Source organism: Hyperolius riggenbachi, chromosome 2 (genome assembly GCF_040937935.1).
Source record: "Hyperolius riggenbachi isolate aHypRig1 chromosome 2, aHypRig1.pri, whole genome shotgun sequence".
Lineage (NCBI taxonomy): Eukaryota > Metazoa > Chordata > Amphibia > Anura > Hyperoliidae > Hyperolius > Hyperolius riggenbachi.
Window position 1 is genome coordinate 518,380,288 of NC_090647.1, and position 21,395 is coordinate 518,401,682.

The 21,395-nt window shown below is 47.3% G+C and overlaps 1 protein-coding gene across 2 annotated transcripts in view; it reads left to right on the forward strand.

Moving 5' to 3' along the window:
* Positions 1-21,395, forward strand: part of NCAM2 (neural cell adhesion molecule 2) — a 447,029-nt gene that overhangs the window by 359,462 nt on the left and 66,172 nt on the right. For both annotated transcript variants that reach the window (XM_068270575.1, XM_068270576.1), the window contains exons 11-12: positions 762-858; positions 20,894-21,067. In XM_068270575.1, the coding sequence (XP_068126676.1) occupies positions 762-858; positions 20,894-21,067 (271 nt within the window). The remainder of the gene's footprint in view (positions 1-761; positions 859-20,893; positions 21,068-21,395) is intronic.

Consider the following 21,395-nt stretch of genomic DNA (forward strand, 5'->3'; position numbering starts at 1 on the left):
GGGATTTCAATATTGCACAACCATAACTTCAGAAATACTTTTGTGGAAATATTATGTTTTTTTTCTTTATTAATGTCTAAGTGTATTGTATTTACTATACATTTTAAAGTGTTTTCCACTGTCTACAGTATTTTCCACAGTACAGTTCAATTTTTATCTTCTCAAACCACTGTGTTGTTTGTATCCAAAACTGAGCTGTAATGTTAGCTGCAATAACAGCAAATTGTTTATAGATGAGAGTCAGCATGATCTATTTAAAAAATACTTGCATCTTTTAGGACCATGGGCTCGATTCACTAACCGGTGATAACTCAGTTATCATGTGTTGATGCTTTGCACGTGCAAACTTGCGTGCTAAGCATTTTGCACGTGCAAAGTTTATGCCATTACGCCGGACACGTACTTTGCACGTGAAAACTACAGCGATTCACGTGTTCACCTATTAGAGTGTATGCTTAGCACGCCCATGCTAAGCTGGTTTGCACGCAATGTAATGCGTGCAAAACTTTACGTGTGTAAACTATTGACTTTGCGTGAAGTCAATAGTTTACACGCGTTAAGCTTTACGCGCATGATATCACGTGCAAAGGAGCTTTGCATGGGCGTGCTAAGTGTTAGCATGCTTTTGTGAATCAAGCTCCATATATACTAAATGGTCATGTTTATGCCCTGTTTGGCTGTAACTCTGAATTTAATCTAATATATACATTTGTTATTGCATGTAGGAAATAAATACTAACACTCTTTTATTTTTTATTAAGATAACTCCGATATCAGACAATGACTTTGGACGCTATAACTGTACAGCCATCAATTCAATTGGATCAAGAGTACAAGAATACATATTGATGTTGGCTGGTGGGTATTATGCAAGTAATATTTTTGTGTAAAGAATTTTTGGAAGACACCTAATTTCCATTAAAAGCAAATACTAAGCAATGTTTGAAATAATGTGATTGGCTCTCCTGCAATGGTGGAGTGTAATAATTTCTCGTTGCACTCCAGCCACCGAGCCCCATGCAGCTCCTCATCCATCTCCCCGCATGGCGGAGAGACGCCAGCCCAACTTCCTCATTGGTGCTGCCGTCTCCCTCTGTTGCTAGGCGCGCGCTTGCCAGATCCCCTTTTGTGCAGCCACTGTAGGTGGTACTGCAACTGTCCTTAATTAAGAGGACGGCTATAAAAGCCCAGCACTCTCACAGATGGATGCTGTTGCATCCCTGGTCATCAGCCAAGGCATTCGATTGCTGTTCCCCTCCAAGTCATTTCCCTTTTTGCTTCCCTTCTACCAGGATCTCCCCCTCCAAGTTGTTTACCCTTTTTGGCTTATCCCTTTGCTACACCTGCCTGTCTTTCTGATTTAGCCTGCCTGCTAACCTGCCTGCAGCCTAACCAGGATCCCTGCACTCCTAGTCAGACTCCTGTCTGCTATTCATCCATCCATCCCTGTTTCCCAGCTTGCACTTCCTGGCCTGCCTCCCTGAGCCTACTCCTGTTCCCTGTCAGTCTCCCTGCCTCACTCACCTTTCCGCTGCTCTTCCAGGGGTTTCCCTCAGTCTGTTAGTTCCCTCCAGGAGCTCTCCAGTCACCTGCCCCAGCAGAGGTAGCCAGATGTGCCCCCCATATTAGGAAACCACCCTCCCCAGTATAACTAACCAGATATGCTCCTAGTGTTAGATGCACCTCCTTCCTAGTATAGATAGCCAGATGTGCCTCTGCTAGCCCCCCTTACCAGTATAGGTAGCCAGATGTGCACCAAGTATTAGGTAGCCCCATCCCCAGTATAGCTAATTAGATGTTTCTACAAGTAGCCCTCTTTCCAGTATAGCCATTAAAATGTGCCCCAGTCTTAGGTAATCTCCTTACCCAGTATAGCCAGCCAGATGTGCCCCAGTATGAGATAGCCCCCTTCCTAGTATAGCTAGCCAGATGTACCCCAGTCCTAAGTAACCCCCCCTCCCCAGTATAACTAGCCAGATGTTCCCCCAGTATTAGTTAGCCCTCTCCCCACTATAGATAGCCAGATGTGCCCCCAGTATTTTCCAGCTCCATTTATTGTTGCACATCTGCCAAGTATTGTGGTAATAGTAGCTAAGGGTATATTTTGTAAAAGTAACATCAAACAAAAATATGCTCAGGTTTGTCAATATGTTTTAGCAATCTAGTCTTTTTAGGTAACTACATAAAATCCTGCTCATTCTTAGTATCCATAACTTAACTATTTGTCTTACTATTTGTTGTACTATCTTACATCACTACCCATCAAGCCTTACTACACGCAGAACCCCACAAATAGTCTTCTAGCATTTGTGAAGGGAAAATAACAGCTGTATTAAAAGCACATTGGACAGGGGCGTAACTAAGAGCCCCCAGGCCCCCCTGCAGAAATTGTGAGTGGGCGCCCCTCCCCCCAGGGCCCCCCTTCCCCCGGGGCCCGCTCGTGGCTGTTTTGGGGGGCTGGAGGGGTCGCAGCATGAGGGGAAAGCTATGGCCACACTCGGTGGGGAGAGGGGGAAGGTCCCCCCTCCGTCACCTTGGGCTTTCCCCTTTGTGCTCCCCTCCAGCTTCAATAGCTATACAAGTGCAGCGGAGTGGCGGGCAGCGGCAGGCAAACATACCTTCCGTGCGTCCGGACGCTTCTCGCTCTAGTGACTGACACGACTTCCTGTTTTATACAGGAAGTTGCGTCAGTCACTAGAGCGAGAAGTGTCCGCGCTGGAACGCATGGAAGGTATGTTTGCCTGCTGCTGCCTGCTTCACTTATATAGCTATTGAAGCTGGAGGGGAGCGCAGAGGGGAAAGCCCGAGGTGAGGGAGGGGGGGACCTTCCCCCCTCCCCGCTGAGTGTGGCCATAGCTCTCCCCTCATGCTGCGACCCCTCCAGCCCCCCAAAACAGCCACGAGCGGGCCCCAGGGGGGGGGGGTCCAGGCCCCCCGTGGGTACATGGGCTGCATCCCCTATTGGTATGCCCATGACAAGGGATGGGAAAGGAATATGAAAGCTGCCATCTTTATTTCCTTTAAAACAATGCAAATTGTCTCGCTGTCCTGCTGATCATCTTTCTCTAAAACTTTTGAGAATATAGACCCTGAACAGGCATGTTGTTCAGGTGCACTGACTAAAGTTTGCCTAGATTACCCACATGCATGTTTCAGGTACAGAATGTGATTTAGACACTACTGCAGCCAAATAGATCAGCAGGCAACTAGTACTGTATAAAAGGAAATACATATGACAGCTTCCAAATGCCTCTCACTTCAGATTCCCTTTAAGTAGAACCAATAATTCCGTCTAAGGGTGTGTGATATAAGCCAACAACCCTGGATGTATATCATAGTTCAAAACAGCACAGGGGCAAAAGGGAATATTTTGCATAATATCTAAAGGTGATGCCTAAAGTCCAAAAAGTGTAAACAAATATATTTTTGGGGAATATAGAATGCTCTGAAATATAAGAGACTGGTTTAGAGGTAAAAAAATTAAGGGGCATCTTATGGACCTTAGCTGTCTCTAAGCTAGTCTATGTAAGCACACTAACCAGATACACTAACCAGATACACTACACTAACCCCTGTTGCTCCTACCAGTTACACTGCACAACACTACACTACACTGTACTTCATTACACTGTACTTCACTACACACTACACTAGACTAGACTACACACTGCACTGCACACTACACTAGACTAGAATACACTATACATTACACTACACTAACCTCTTGCTGTACTCCTAACTAAGCTACACTACACTGCAATAACAATTCTGCTCTTACCCATCCAGTGCCACACTACTCTCCCATTTTGCTCCGGTCCAACATCTCTAAGCAATCCTCCGGCAACTTCCAATATATCTGTACACAGCGTCCGTCTGTAGATGTATGGGGTCTTGCATATCTGTACACAGCGTCCATCTGTATATGTATGGGGTCTTGCATACATGTACACAGCGTCCGTCTGTAGATGTATGGGGTCTTGCATATCTGTACACAGCGTCCGTCTGTAAATGTATGGGGTCTTGCATACATGTACACAGCGTCCATCTGTAGATGTATGGGGTCTTGCATATCTGTACACAGCGTCCGTCTGTAAATGTATGGGGTCTTGCATACATGTACACAGCGTCCATCTGTAGATGTATGGGGTCTTGCATATCTGTACACAGCGTCCGTCTGTAAATGTATGGGGTCTTGCATTCTACGTGGCCTCCGCACTTTCGCATTGGTGTTACAGTAACACCAGCGGTGTACATGTACTTGACCTGTCCCTGTCAGTGCTATCTGCCACAGAGCAACTCTGCATGCAATGGTGCAGTGCGATGGGCAGCAGTGGACTGTTTTGCCAGACAGGGTGCGCACCCAGGCCCATATGCAATTTACTTTTTAGGTTTCTCCTAATGGATCATTTTTCACCTCTTATTTAAAATAATGTTTCAACATTTTGCAATTGAAAAAGTGCCAAAAAATTGGTGAAAAAAGAGCAATTAAAATTATGTTGAGTATTTTCTTGCTTGCTGAAGGTTTAAATGATATTTTATTAACAACGTGTTGAAAATATCACCTGGGAGAAAACTCAGAAGAAAAAGTGAATTGCATATGGGCCCATGTGTGAAACTAGCATACAAGAATTAGAGGCAGAGCATCAGCTAGACAGCCAGGCTACGTGCATTGCTTAAATGGAGATAAATATGTCAGTCTCCATATCCCCCTCACTTCAGGTGACTCTCCATTTTAAGAAGCAGATCAATGTGCTTCTTATCTATATATATCAAATCGTATGTATGTATGTATGTGCCGCGATCCCTCAAAAACACCTTGACCAATTTGAATGAAACTTGGTATACAGTTCCCTTACTAACTGGGATGATATGTTCTGGGGGTCTCGCGTCCCCCCTGCACACCTGGGTGAAGCTATAAGCAGCTAATCAGATTTCACCCATTCATGTCAATGGAAAAAATGTAAAAGGCTGTCATTCTCACAGTAATCAAGCCAGAGTCCCCACACTTGGCACAGTTGGTCACTTGGTGACAGAGGTTACAAATCCAGGAAAAGTGGGCGGAGCATAAAACAGACAATCAAATTTCAGCCATTCATTTTCAATGGGAAAATGTAAACTGCAGCCATTCTTAGGGCCATATTCTATTGCTGAACTCGCCAGCGCTAAGCACTGGTGAGTTCTTAACTTAGGCGATGGGGGCATCGCCTAATCTAATAAAACTTTAGACCCCCCCCAGGCGGAAAAGAACTCGCTTGGGCGATATAATCGCCCAGCGAGTTCTTAACACCGAATCCAATTACCCTTATCATGTCTCCGGGAAGCGATGCTTCCCGGCAGACATGAGCGTTAGCTTAGACCTGCAAAAAGCAGGTCTAAACTAGCTAACGCACGTCGTCGCCGCTGCATCTGGGGGTCTCCTTTAATAAGGAGACCCCCAGAGCACCCCGTCGGGTCGTCGCACAGTTTAGAAGCCCCCGTGCAGCTCTGCACCGGCACCCCTGCTGGCATACATACCGCCGTAGATCACCTGCCGCCTCTCGCCGCAAAATCCGTCGCGTAATTACAGTGTATCTAACACTGTAATTACTGTCGGCATAGAAGGAGCCCGGGCAAAGCATCTTTGAATCTGCAGCCTGGGCTCCCCATTGGTCCGCTGTCTAAACCAATAAAATGGCTCAGACAGCGGACCAATGGGGAGCCCAGGCTGAAGATTCAAAGATGCTTTGCCCGGGCTCCTTCTATGCGGACAGTAATTACAGTGTTAGATACACTGTAATTACGCAACGGATTTTGCGGCGAGAGGCGGCGGGTGATCTGCGGTGGTATGTATGCCAGCAGGGGTGCCGGTGCAGAGCTGCGCGGGGGCTTCTAAACTGTTTGGCGACCCGACGGAGAGCTCTGGGGGTCTCCTTATTAAAGGAGACCTCCAGATGCAGCGGCGGAAGATGGCGGCGGGCGAGTGCGCATGTGTGGGGAGTGAGGCCGTGGTCCTGATGGACAGCACCACAGCGTAAACCTCACTCCCCATCGCTCGGTAAAAGGGAGCATCGCTCAGGCTTTCGCCTGAGTAATGCTCCCTAACGATCGGCCATCGCGCGAAGGATATGGGCAATAGGATTTGCCGGTAATCCTCGCGCGATGGCAAGGTGATAAGTAGCTCGCATCTGCAAGCTACTTATCACCTTGAATAGGATATGACCCTTAGACTGTTAATCGCAGGTTTTAAAACTTGCCACACTTGGCCACTGGGTAATTGGGATTAAAATTCAGGAAAGTGGGTGGAGCCTACAACAGCTAATCAAAATCCACCTATTGATTTTCAAGGGGAATATTGAAACTGCTGCCATTCTTACACTGTTAATGGCAGAGGCTTCAAACTTGCTACAGTCCGTCATTGGGTGACTGGGGTCCCAATTCTCTAAAGGGGCGGGGCCACAACCAGTCAATCAGATTTCCTTGGTGGATAAACTGCTTTCATTCACAAATTTTTGATGCCAGGAACCTGAAAGCTCACAAACTTGGTCATTGAGTGACTGTGTGTCAAGGTTACCAAAGTGGGCAGAGCCAAAAACACAGTTTACTGTAATAATGTAAACTGCAGCCATTCTTACACTGGCAGTTGGTCACTGGGGGACTGGGATTAATATTCAGGAAAATAGGTAGAGCCTACAACAGCCAATCAAAACTCACCTGTTGATTTTCAAGGGTAATATTTAAATTGCTGCCATTTTCACACTGTTTATGGCAGAGGTCTCAAACCTGGTACAGTTGGTCACTGGGTGACTGGGGTTCAAAATCAGAAAGGGGTGGAGCCTCAAACAGCCAATCACATTTGTGTAATTTCAATAGGAATACAGAAATTATTGATACCAAGGACCCCAAAGCTCATAAACTTGGTAATTGAGTGACTGTATGTCAAGGTTAGAAAAAGTAGGTGGTGCCAATAACTACATTTTTTACATGGAAAAATATAAACTGCAACCATTCTTTTACTGTTAATGGCAGGGTTCCCAAACTTGATAAAGTTGGCCACTGGGTGCCTGGGATTAATATTCAGAAAAGTAGGTGGAGCCTACAACAGCCAATCAAAATTCACCTATTGATTTTCAAGGGGGATATTGAAACTGCTGCCATCCTTACACTGTTAATGACACAGGCCTCAAACCTTCTACAGTCATTACGTCATTGAGTAACTGGGGTACAAATTTACTAAAAGGGTGGTGCCACAAACAGCTAATCAGATTTCTTTGCTAGATAAACTGCTTCCATTCACACAATTTTAATGCAAGGAGCCCGAAAACTCACAAACTTGGTCATTGAGTAATAGTGTGTGTCAAGGTTACAAAAACTTAGTGGAGTAAAAAACAGATTTCCCTGGGAAAATGTAAACTGCAGCCCTTAATCACTAGTTAATCACTAGTCTGTGAAGCCCTGTTCACACTGCACACGTTGCCATCTGGATTTCAGCAACATGTGCGGGAGGCCAACACGCACGACATCAGACAGTGTATAGACTGCACTGTCTGATGTTTACACTGCATGCATTCTGGACCATGCAGTGATGGCATGTGTTTATACACGTTGCGTTCCGAATGCATGGCCATCTGCGTTTCATAATGTGAACGTAGCCTTAAAGGCAGGGTTCTCGAATTTTGCACTGTTGGTTACTGGGTGACTGGGATTAACCACTTCCCAACTGAGGGGTTTTACCCCTTGACCACTGTTAGAAACTGTTCTAAACCACCTTGCTTCGACACCATCAACTTCTTATAGTTGCGTCTCACAAACTGTGAGATAACTTGACTCTCAACACAGCAAGCAGGAGATAGACTTTTCTCAGGCTTCTTCAATGACTACGGAGTTTATTCAGGAAACAGAAATACAGATAGATACAGTTCATCATATCCTAGCCACGCCAATCTTCATGTTGCGTTACAAGCTTCTTGATTAGACTTCCTGCTGAAGTCAATCAGGTACCTTCTTTCTAACCTAAGTTACACTAGACTACCTATGTACAGCATACATTATATCAGATTACAGAAAAGAATGAAATACTTAGAGGTCCCAGTCAGCCTTGCGAGCTAGTGTGAAAGTAAGAAGCAGAGTGAGCTCCCATAGCTCACTCAGGCTTTAATATAGACTAGGAAAGAGTTAAATATGACACCATCCCCTAGATCAGACTATTGGTGGACCCACTCGTGATGTCATCATACACACCTACTCGATTAATATTCAATGAGGCTTCTGACATACATACAGGAATGTGGGTGTTTATAAAACATGGCTGATGTTTATTGTTCTAGTGGCGTACATGCCCAGGTCAGGGAGACCTGTGGCCTTGTCCATAGAACAGCTTCTTGGTATGTTCTAGTTCTGACAGAACTGAAGATTTTCTCTCTAAGAGAAAATCCCCTTAAAGGGCAGGTCTGCTCCTCAAGCCTTTTTGACTAACTCAGTCCAAATAACTGAGGCCTACTTAAATTATAACAATCCCCCCTAAAAAGGCTTGATCCGCAGATCCCAACTTCTGAACCTAACCGTACCTGGTTTCTTTCCTTTATGTTTCACTTTTCGATGTTCGTGCTCACACAACTTCTCTGCTCTCGGCAGTTATCCCTGGAAGAGAGAGCAAGACCTCTTGGTCTTCCTGTAACCAGGCTCTCTGGGGAGGCCCTACTTCTAAATCCCTCTATACCACATGCTCAGCATTTGCGTCACTTGCGTATCACTCACAAACTTGCATGACCACAGAAAAATGAAACTCGTTTGTTTGTTACTCAATGGAGCAGTGCCAGGTGCCTTCTAAAAGAGCGCCTTTATACAATCAGCTCCATCACCGGTACTACTAAACCTATACCCGTAACCCTGTATATCCCTTAATTTAAAAATATTGGTTCATGAGATTGTTTATGAGGCACCAATCTCTTGACCAGGTTAATTTGTTTTACGTAATTTTAACACACAACCTCACCTGGATAATGATGCCTAAAGTTGTCATCCCCATCCAGACGACCAGTGGGTGTAGGAAGAACTTTTGACCTGCAGAGGCCCAGTCCGAGTGTCCCTGGAACATCACCGGAAACCTTTTCCACCAGGTCAGACTGGAACTCACCTGCTTATTTTTGTGTTCTACCTCGTTAAGATCACCTGGATCATGGTGAAATCTTACCTCTAACTAAGTATACTGTTTGTTTAACCGTTGTAACAAAGTGTGGTCATCTTGAATCAAACCCTGTTCCCCTTTGGCCCATGTTGTGTTCTCCTGCAGGAGGGGAACTTCCCGTGAAACTTTGAACTTTAGAGTTCTCTTAACAATTTGAGAAATAACGTCATCAAACCTGGATGACTGGATCCATGTGGGATCTCCGCTCACCCAATATATTCCCCTTGACAGATCGTCCTTATCGGAACAGTTATGAAAATGTACCTTGAATGTGTCCTTAGACATGATGCTAAAAAAACAAACCTTTCCTTCAGCCACCAGAACTATCGGTTTGGCTTCAGGGTGGATCTTTTCAATGGTAGCCTCGCATTCTGCGTTATTGAGCCTGCAGGCTTCTTCACTAAATTTGACTTGCCCCGGCAAACGCAGGTACCTCTGTGAGAATTGCCCGCATGAGGACAACTCTACTCGTTTCACCTCCCCGTCTAGCACCAAAAAAGTTTGACCTCTCAGGTCATGGTGTAAGACATGTGTTGAGGTGGGAACTAAGGAAGTGGCGGTGCCTAAAGGAATGTTGCACCGTTTCCATTTGTTCACCCAAACATCTTGAAGCTTCCATGCAAAAGATCCTTCTCCAGAAAAATCGATATACCTCCCCTTGTCCAATCTCAGTTGGACAGGATCTTTAATCATCTCCCTGACAAAATATGTCCCCAACTGTCCTGATTGGACCTCTTCCCCCCTTATGTCCTGAGGCACAATATGTACCAGAGGTTGGGAAGACTGTACTCTCTGCAATCTTTCAATTAAGAATACCTCTTCACTTACCCAACTAGCATGAGGATAAGCGGCTGCATATGGACTGTGTAATATCGTCCCCTGTTGTGACCCGTGTAGTGTGGATGGGGTTCCCTGTGTTGGCTTTCCCTCCCCCAAGATCGCTCTCCCCACCCTCTTTGTCACCTGGAAATGTGGCTTGATGAAATGAAGCACGCAGCCTCCAAGCTGCAATTAACACAGAATGTACATATTAACCACTCCATTGTTATAACACCAAATACAACACAGATAACGCCATATAACAACGTAAATCATACATGCCTGCTCTGCGGACTCTTCGCAATTCAACAGCTCTCGCAACTTTCCCTCCGCGAAACTCAAATTGGTCTCCTAAACGTCTGGGGGGGGGGGGGGGGGCCTCCCACCTCCCCTCTTAGCGGATCGATCTCCAGCGGCAGTTGCGAGCAGCCGTAGCCTCGGAGGGTTCCTTCTGACCCAGGTTTAGGCTTGTAACTGTGTGTACATTCAGTTACAGTGTAACGTCCAAGAGTTTCGCCGCTGATTCCTCGAATTGCAGCCCGTGTGCTCGGCTCACGCACACTCCCCACACCAGCTTATCAGGTTGATAAGCTTTTCCAGTCCGCGTCTATTCCGCTTGTTTTGCTGTGGAATACCTTGAAAACCTCCTCGGCCCCTGGCCCCGTCTGCCTGTTTTGCTAGGCGAAGGGTTCATCGGCACCATTGTTGGAAACTGTTCTAAATCACCTTGCTTCGACACCATCAACTTGTTATAGTTGCGTCTCACAGACTGTGAGATAACTTGACTCTCAACACAGCAAGCAGGAGATAGACTTTTCTCAAACTTCTTCAATGTTTACGGAGTTTATTCAGGAAACAGAAATACAGATAGATACAGTTCATCATATCCTAGCCACGCAATCTTCATGTTGCGTTACAAGCTTCTTGAATCAAGTTGGGCCGAACGGTTCGCCGAATCATAGAGTTGGGCCGAACGGTTCGCCTGCGAACGGTTCCATGCGAACTTCCGTGGTTTACGTTCGCGTCCCGCAGGCGAAGTTTTGCGGAAGTTCGGTTCGCCCCATAATGCACATGGAGGGTCAACTTTGACCCTCTACATCACAGTCAGCATGCCCAGTGTAGCCAATTAGGCTACACTAGCCCCTGGAGCCCCACCCCCCTTATATAAGGCAGGCAGCGGCGGCCATTACGGTCACTCGTGTGCCTGCATTAGTGAGAGTAGGGCGAGCTGCTGCAGACTGTCTCTCATAGGGAAAGATTAGTTAGGCTTAGCTTGTTCCTGGCTGCATACCTGTTCTGTGAACCCACCACTGCATACCTGTACTGTGAACCCACCACTGCATACCTGTTCAGTGAACCCACCACTGCATACCTGTTCTGTGAACCCACCACTGCATACCTGTACTGTGAACCCACCACTGCATACCTGTTCAGTGAACCCACCACTGCATACCTGTTCAGTGAACCCACCACTGCATACCTGTTCAGTGAACCTGCCACTGCATACCTGTTCTGTGAACCCACCACTGCATACCTGTTCTGTGAACCCACCACTGCATACCTGTTCAGTGAACCCACCACTGCATACCTGTTGTGTTCAGTGAATCTGCCACTGCATACCTGTTCTGTTCAGTGGACCCGCCACTGTATACCTGTTCAGTGAACCCGCCACTGCATACCTGTTGTGTTCAGTGAACCTGCCACTGCATACCTGTTCTGTGAACCCGCCACTGCATACCTGTTCTGTTCAGTGGACCCGCCACTGTATACCTGTTCTGTTCAGTGAACCCGCCACTGTATACCTGTTCAGTGAACCCGCCACTGCATACCTGTTGTGTTCAGTGAACCTGCCACTGCATACCTGTTCTGTGAACCCGCCACTGCATACCTGTTCTGTTCAGTGGACCCGCCACTGTATACCTGTTCTGTTCAGTGAACCCGCCACTGTATACCTGTTCAGTGAACCCGCCACTGCATACCTGTTCTGTGAACCCACCACTGTATACCTGTACTGTTCAGTGAACCCGCCACTGCATACCTGTTCTGTTCAGTGGACCCGCTACTGTATACCTGTTCTGTTCAGTGAACCCGCCACTGTATACCTGTACTGTTCAGTGAACCCGCCACTGCATACCTGTTCTGTTCAGTGGACCCGCTACTGTATACCTGTTCTGTTCAGTGAACCCGCCACTGCATACCTGTTCTGTTCAGTGAACCTGCCACTGTATACCTGTCCTGTTCAGTGAACCCGCCACTGTATACCTGTTCAGTGAACCCGCCACTGCATACCTGTTGTGTTCAGTGAACCCGCCACTGTATACCTGTACTGTTCAGTGAACCCGCCACTGCATACCTGTTCTGTTCAGTGAACCTGCCACTGCATACCTGTTCTGTGAACCCGCCACTGTATACCTGTACTGTTCAGTGAACCCGCCACTGCATACCTGTTCTGTTCAGTGAACCCGCCACTGCATACCTGTTCTGTTCAGTGAACCTGCCACTGCATACCTGTTCTGTGAACCCACCACTGTATACCTGTACTGTTCAGTGAACCCGCCACTGCATACCTGTTCTGTTCAGTGGACCCGCTACTGTATACCTGTTCTGTTCAGTGAACCCGCCACTGTATACCTGTACTGTTCAGTGAACCCGCCACTGCATACCTGTTCTGTTCAGTGGACCCGCTACTGTATACCTGTTCTGTTCAGTGAACCCGCCACTGCATACCTGTTCTGTTCAGTGAACCTGCCACTGTATACCTGTTCTGTTCAGTGAACCCGCCACTGTATACCTGTTCAGTGAACCCGCCACTGCATACCTGTTCTGTTCAGTGAACCCGCCACTGCATACCTGTTGTGTTCAGTGAACCCGCCACTGTATACCTGTACTGTTCAGTGAACCCGCCACTGCATACCTGTTCTGTTCAGTGAACCTGCCACTGCATACCTGTTCTGTGAACCCGCCACTGTATACCTGTACTGTTCAGTGAACCCGCCACTGCATACCTGTTCTGTTCAGTGAACCCGCCACTGCATACCTGTTGTGTTCAGTGAACCCGCCACTGTATACCTGTTCTGTTCAGTGAACCTGCCACTGCATACCTGTTCAGTGAACCCGCCACTGTATACCTGTACTGTTCAGTGAACCCGCCACTGCATACCTGTTCTGTTCAGTGAACCCGCCACTGCATACCTGTTCTGTTCAGTGAACCTGCCACTGCATACCTGTTCAGTGAACCCACCACTGTATACCTGTACTGTTCAGTGAACCCGCCACTGCATACCTGTTCTGTTCAGTGAACCTGCCACTGCATACCTGTTCTGTTCAGTGAACCCGCCACTGTATACCTGTTCTGTTCAGTGGACCCGCTACTGTATACCTGTTCTGTTCAGTGAACCCGCCACTGCATACCTGTTGTGTTCAGTGAACCCGCCACTGTATACCTGTACTGTTCAGTGAACCCGCCACTGCATACCTGTTCTGTTCAGTGAACCTGCCACTGCATACCTGTTCTGTGAACCCGCCACTGTATACCTGTACTGTTCAGTGAACCCGCCACTGCATACCTGTTCTGTTCAGTGAACCCGCCCCTGCATACCTGTTGTGTTCAGTGAACCCGCCACTGTATACCTGTACTGTTCAGTGAACCCGCCACTGCATACCTGTTCTGTTCAGTGAACCTGCCACTGCATACCTGTTCTGTGAACCCGCCACTGTATACCTGTACTGTTCAGTGAACCCGCCACTGCATACCTGTTCTGTTCAGTGAACCCGCCACTGCATACCTGTTCTATTCAGTGAACCCGCCACTGTATACCTGTTCTGTTCAGTGGACCCGCTACTGTATACCTGTTCTGTTCTGTGAACACGCCACTGCATACCTGTTGTGTTCAGTGAACCCGCCACTGTATACCTGTACTGTTCAGTGAACCCGCCACTGCATACCTGTTCTGTTCAGTGAACCTGCCACTGCATACCTGTTCTGTGAACCCGTCACTGTATACCTGTACTGTTCAGTGAACCCACCACTGCATACCTGTTGTGTTCAGTGAACCCGCCACTGCATACCTGTTGTGTTCAGTGAACCCGCCACTATATACCTGTACTGTTCAGTGAACCCGCCACTGCATACCTGTTCTGTTCAGTGAACCTGCCACTGCATACCTGTTCTGTGAACCCGCCACTGTATACCTGTTCTGTTCAGTGAACCCACCGCATCAGTGCGCATACCTGTGCAGTTAAGTGAACCCACCTACCTACGTGAGTGCACGCAGTGTGATATACCACTCCGTGCATACCCGACCCGATATGGACAAAACAGGTAGAGGAAGAGGTAGTGCCAGAGCCAGAGGAAGGCCACCCGGCAGGTCTGCGCGAGGTCGTGTAAATGTAATTTCGTGTGGACCTGGCCCACAGTACAGTGCTCGGAAGAAGGCACGTCCCATCACCTCCCAAGATTGTCAGGACGTGGTTGAGTATTTAGCGACACAGAACACCTCATCTTGCTCAGCCACCAGCGCTACTACTAGCACCACTTCCGCTGCATTTGACACTTCGCAAGAATTATTTAGTGTTGAAATCACTGATGCACAGACATTGTTGTTACAGCCAGATGAATTTTCACCAGCTCATATGTCTGAGTTACGCGGCAACACTATGGATGTAACGTGTAAGGCGGATGAAGGACCTACTGATGGTGCATGTTTGGATTTGTCTGAGGCAAGCGAAGCTGGGCAGGATGATTACGATGATGACGATGATAGGGATCCTCTGTATGTTCCCAATAGAGGAGATGAAGAGGGGGACAGTTCAGAGGGGGAGTCAGAGAGTAGTAGGAGGAGAGAAGTTGCTGAAAGAAGCTGGGGCAGCTCTTCATCAGAAACAGCTGGTGGCAGTGTCCGGCACCATGTATCGCCACCTATGTACAGACAGCCAACTTGCCCTTCAGCATCAGCTACTGAGGTCCCCATAGTGCCCACATCCCAGGGTGGCTCAGCAGTGTGGACATTTTTTAATGTGTGTGCCTCAGATCGGACCAAAGCCATCTGTTCGCTCTGCCAACAAAAATTGAGCCGTGGAAAGGCCAACACTCACGTAGGGACAAGTGCCTTACGAAGGCAAGTGGAGAAAAGGCACAAACAGCAATGGGATGGCCACCTGAGCAAAAGCAGCAGCAGCACACAAAAGAAAAGTCACCCTCCTTCTCCTCTTCCTCCTTCAGGTGCATCATCTGCTTCTGCAGCTTTCTCCCTTCCACCTTCACAGGCACCCTCCTCCACTCCGCCTCTGCCCTTGAGTGCTTCCTGCTCCTCTGCCCACAGCAGCAGTCAGGTGTCCGTGAAGGAAATGTTTGAGCGGAAGAAGCCAATTTCGGCCAGTCACCCCCTTGCCCGGCGTCTGACAGCTGGCGTGGCGGAACTGTTAGCTCGCCAGCTGTTACCATACCGGCTGGTGGACTCTGAGGCCTTCCGTAAATTTGTGGCCATCGGAACACCGCAGTGGAAGATGCCAGGCCGCACTTATTTTTCGAGAAAGGCCATACCCCAACTGCACCGTGAAGTTGAGAGGCAAGTGGTGTCATCTCTTGCGAAGAGCGTTGGGTCAAGGGTACACCTGACCACGGATGCCTGGTCTGCCAAGCACGGGCAGGGCCGCTACATTACGTACACAGCCCATTGGGTCAACCTGGTGGTGAACGATGGCAAGCAGGGTGCAGCGGACCAAATTGTGACACCTCCACGGCTTGCAGGCAGGCCTCCTGCCACCTCCTCTCCTCCTGCTACATGCTCTTCGCTGTCCTCCTCCTCCTTGGCTGAGTGGCAGTTCTACTCTCCAGCTACACAGTCCCAGCTCCGCAGGGCCTATGCTGCATGCCAGGTACTACGGTGTCACGCCATCTTAGACATGTCTTGTCTCAAAGCGGAGAGTCACACTGGAGCAGCTCTCCTGGCTGCTCTTAAGAAACAGGTGGATGAGTGGCTGACCCCGCACCACCTGGAGATAGGCAACGTGGTGTGCGACAATGGCAGCAATCTGCTTGCCGCTTTGCATATGGGGAAGCTGACACACATACCCTGCATGGCACATGTCATGAATGTAGTTGTTCAAAGATTTGTGGCAAAGTACCCTGGCTTAGCGGATGTCCTGAAGCAGGCCAGGAAGTTCTGTGGGCATTTGAGGCGGTCTTACACAGCCATGGCACGCTTTGCGGAAATTCAGCGGAAAAACAACATGCCGGTGAGACGCCTCATGTATAGCCCGACTCGCTGGAATTCGACCCTGCTCATGTTCTCCCGCCTGCTAGAACAGAAGAAAGCCGTCACCCAGTACCTCTACAACTACAGTAGAATGAAACAGTCTGGAAAGATGGGGATGTTCTGGCCCGACAACTGGACACTGATGAAAAATGCATGCAGGCTCATGCGGCCATTTGAGGAGGTGACCAACCTGGTGAGCCGCAGTGAGGGCACCATCAGCGACTTAATTCCCTACGCTTACTTCTTGGAGCGTGCTGTGCGTAGAGTGGCGGATGAAGCTGCGAATGAGCGTGACCAGGAACCGTTACGGCAGGAACAGGCATGGGACCAATTTTCATCAGACCCAGCTGTTTCCTCAACACCTGCGGCAGCACAGAGGGGGGAGGAGGAGGAAGAAGAGAAGTCGTGTGCAGAAGATGAGTCAGACTCAGAGGATGATGAGCAAGGTGTTTCTTTGGGGGAGGAGGAGGAGGAGGGGACGGCGGCAGGAGAACACCCGCAGCAGGCGTCGCAGGGGGCTCGTGCTGCTCAACCTTCCTGTGGTATTGTTCGCGGCTGGGGGGGGGAGGTTGACTTACGTGACGTCACTGAGGAAGAGCAAGAGGAGATGGAGGGTACTGGATCCGACTTTGTGCAGATGTCGTCTTTTATGCTGTCCTGCCTGTTGAGGGACCACCGTATAAAAAACCTCAAGGGGAATGAGCTGTACTGGGTGGCCACACTACTAGACCCTCGGTACAGGCACAAAGTAGCGGACCTGTTACCAACTCACCTGAAGGTGGAAAGGATGCAGCACATGCAGAACCAGCTGTCAACTATGCTTTACAATGCCTTTAAGGGTGATGTGACAGCACAACGCCAGCAAGGTACCACTGCCACTAATCCTCCTCCCGTGTCCACGCAGTCCATGCAGTCAAAGACAGGACGCTCCAGCGATCTCATGGTGATGTCGGACATGCGGACGTTCTTTAGTCCAACGCCTCGCCGTAGCCCTTCCGGATCCACCCTCCACCAACGCCTGGAACGGCAGGTAGCCGACTACCTGGCCTTAAGTGTGGATGTAGACACTGCTGTGAACAGCGATGAGGAACCCTTGAACTACTGGGTGCGCAGGCTTGACCTGTGGCCAGAGCTGTCTCAATTTGCCATCCAACTTCTCTCCTGCCCTGCCGCAAGCGTCCTGTCAGAAAGGACCTTCAGCGCAGCTGGAGGCATTGTCACTGAGAAGAGAAGTCGCCTAAGTCACAAAAGTGTTAAGTACCTCACCTTTATCAAAATGAATGAGGCATGGATCCCGGAGGGCTGCTGCTCGCCCCAAGACTAAGTCAGTCCCTGCACACACAGCATCTCTGCCTGCACGCCGTGTGACTGGCTGCCTGGCCTGCCCCAAGAAGACTAAGTCGCTCCCAGTCCCTCCACGCAGCATGTCTGCCTGCAGGCCGCTTGACTACCTTCTCCGCTACCACCAACAGGGTCCGGGACTCCAGGCGGATTGCTGAATTTTTTAGGCCGCTTCTAGCAGCGGCCGCTGTAATAATTTTTTCTGGTGCGTGTACATGACTGCCTAATTTTTCTGGCTGCACTGCGGGCAGCTGCAACAACAAAAGAAAAGGCATGTACATGCGCCCATTCCCCTTCGTGATCATTACCTTGCCATGGTGAAGGGGCTTGCGTATCACAATGAAGCAATGACCGGCGCCTAGATGAGTGTCTCGGGGGACACACAAAAGATAATAAGGTTGTTGCTTCATTGTGGTCAGACCAAATTTGATCAGCTGGACAGTCACTGTTCTGTCATTCAGCTACATCAGCCAGGCGACCATATGGGCTGTAAAGCCACCAAAACCTGCACTCTCACCATGGTGCGCACCAGTCCAGCATGGCCGTCACTACACAAACAGCTGTTTGCGGTGCGTTACACGGTGAGTTTGGTGTGTCAGTGTGAAGCAGTACCTTAATTACACTACCTGATTGATGTATACACATGCAAGATGTTTTAAAGCACTTTAGGCCTGTCATTTAGCATTCAATGTGATTTCTGCCCTTAAAACGCTGCTTTGCGTCAAATCCAGATTTTTCCCGGGGACTTTTGGCGTGTATCCCACTCCGCCATGCCCCCCTCCAGGTGTTAGACCCCTTGAAACATCTTTTCCATCACTTTTGTGGCCAGCATAATTTTTTTTCAAAGTTCGCATCCCCATTGAAGTCTATTGCGGTTCGCAAACTTTAACGTGAACCGAACGTTCCGCGAAAGTTCGCGAACCTAAAATCGGAGGTTCGGCCCAACTCTATTCTTGATTAGACTTCCTGCTGAAGTCAATTAGGTACCTTCTTTCTAACCTAAGTTACACTAGACTACCTATGTACAGCATACATTATATCAGATTACAGAAAAGAATGAAATACTTAGAGGTCCCAGTCAGCTTTGCGAGCTAGTGTAAAAGTAAGAAGCAGAGTGAGCTCCCATAGCTCACTCAGGCTTTAATACCGACTAGGAAAGAGTTAAATATGATATCATCTTCGCCATCCCCTAGATCAGACTATTGGTGTACCCACTCGTGGTGTCATCATACACACCTACTCGATTAATATTCAATGAGGCTTCTGACATACATACAGGAATGTGGGTGTTTATAAAACATGGCTGATGTTTATTGTTCTAGTGGCGTACATGCCCAGGTCAGGGAGACCTGTGGCCTTGTCCATAGAACAGCTTCTTGGTATGTTCTAGTTCTGACAGAACTGAAGATTTTCTCTCTAAGAGAAAATCCCCTTAAAGGGCAGGTCTGCTCCTCAAGCCTTTTTGACTAACTCAGTCCAAATAACTGAGGCCTACTTAAATTATAACAACCACCAGAGCAATTGTCACCTTTCAGTGCTCCTTCCATTCATTCATTTATAACTTTATCATTACTTATCACAATGAACTATATCTTGTTTTTTTCGCCACCAATTAGGCTTTCTTTAGGTGGGACATTATGCCAAGAATTATTTTATTTTAAATGTGTTTTAATGGGAAAATAGGAAAAAATGTGGGAAATAATTATTATTTTTCAGTTCTCGGCCTTTATAGTTTTTAAATAATGCATGCTACTGTAATTAAAACCCATGAAACGTATTTGCCCATTTGTCCCAGTTATAAAACCATTTAAATTATGTCCCTATCACAATGTTTGGAGCCAATATTTTAATTGGAAATAAAGGTGCATTTTTTTCAGTTTTGCATCCACCCCTAATTACAAGCCCATAGTTTATAAAGTAACAGTGCTATACCCTCTTGACATAAATATTTAAAAAGTTCAGTCCCTAAGGTAACTATTTATGTATTTTTTTAATTGTAATTATTTTTTTTATTTTTTTTATTACAAAAAAAAAATAAAAAAAAAATTGGGGAGTGTGGGAGGTAAGGAGTTAATTGTTTGTGTAAAACTAATTTATTTGTAAGTTACAAATGCTTTAGGGTGTAGTTTTACTATTTTGCCACAAGATGGCAACAGTAACTTTTTGTTTAATGGGGCCTGCAAGCGTCCGGAGGCTGGGAAAGTTTTTTTTTTTTTCACAATGATCGCGCTGCTTATCGGAGAAGCAGTGGATCATTGCGGGGCAGAGATTAACGAACGGGAATGGATTTTCCCATTCATTGATCTCCGGGCGAGCGGCCGGCGGAGTGTTTACGAGCGGGAGTGCGTGCTAGAGCGAGTGGGAGTGTGGGCAGCGGCGGGAACGTGGAAAGTATGGATTTCCCCGCCCCTGGTGGTGAAAGGATGGAGAAAGGGACGGAGAAATCCGTACGCGTGGGGGTAAAGTGGTTAATATTCAGAAAAGTGGGTGGAGCCTAAAAAAGTCAATAACAATTCACCTGTTGATTTTCAAGGGGAATATTAAAATTGCTGCCATTCTTGCACTGTTAATGGCACAAGCCTCAAACCTGGTACAGTTGATCATTTGGTCACTGGGGTTCAAATTTAGAAAAGGGAGTGGGGCCACAAACAGCCAATCAGATTTGTTTAATTTCACTGGGAAAATACAAAATGATGCCAAGGACCCCAAAGCTCACACACTTGGTCATTAAGTGATTGTGTGTCCAGGTTACAGAAAGTTAGCAGAGCCGAAAACAAATTTCACTTGGAAAATATAAACTGCAGGCCTTCTTACACTGTTAATGACAGGGTTCTCAAACTTTGCCCAGATGGTCACTGGGTGACTGAGATTAATATTCATTGAAGTGGGTGGAGCCTATAATAGCCAATCAAAATTCACCTGTTGATTTTCAAGGGGAATATATAAATTGCTGCCATTTTTACACTCTTAATAGCAGATTCCTCAAACTTGCTACAGTTGGTCATTGGGTGACTGGTGTTCAAGTGCTATAGAGGGGCGGAGCCACAAACCGCTAATCTGATTTGTTTAATTTCTATGGGACTATACAAAATATTGATGCCATAGACCCCAAAGCCCAAAAACTTGGTCATTGAGTGTTTGTGTGTTATGGTTAGAAAAAGTGGGTGGGGCCAACACCAGCCAAATACATACCCGGGCAATGCCGGGTCATCAGCTTGTAGTCTTATAAAAAGCGTCTTGACCAATAATAGTCTTCTTCAGTGTAATATTAAGTATAATCACTTTAAGCCAGTGTTTATTTTGATTTCTGTAGATGTGCCTTCAAGTCCACATGGTTTGCGAGTTATAGAGCTGTCACAGACCTATGCCAAAATATTTTTCAACAAACCAGACTCACATGGCGGGGTTCCAATTCACCACTACCAAATGGATTACAAAGAAGTATCATCAGATGTTTGGAAGGTTGTTCATTCGCATGGAACACAAAGTGAGTTTAAATGTTCTAAAATAATTTTTAAATACCATATATACCCGAATATAAGTTGACCTCATGTATAAATTGACTCCAATATTCAACTCTCTTAAGCTGTATTTTTTTTATTGACTCAAGTATAAATCTACCCAGCAAAGTTAATGGCTGCAATTGGGGACCAGGAGGGTTTAATAACTGCACTGAATATAGTATTGCAACCATTAACCCCCCTGTCCCTTAAGTGCAGCCAATAACTCCTCCAGGCCCCGAAGTTTAGCAATTATTCACACCCCTTCCTAAAGCACAGTATTTCCCCCCTGTCCCTTTCCTTGTTAACTGTTGT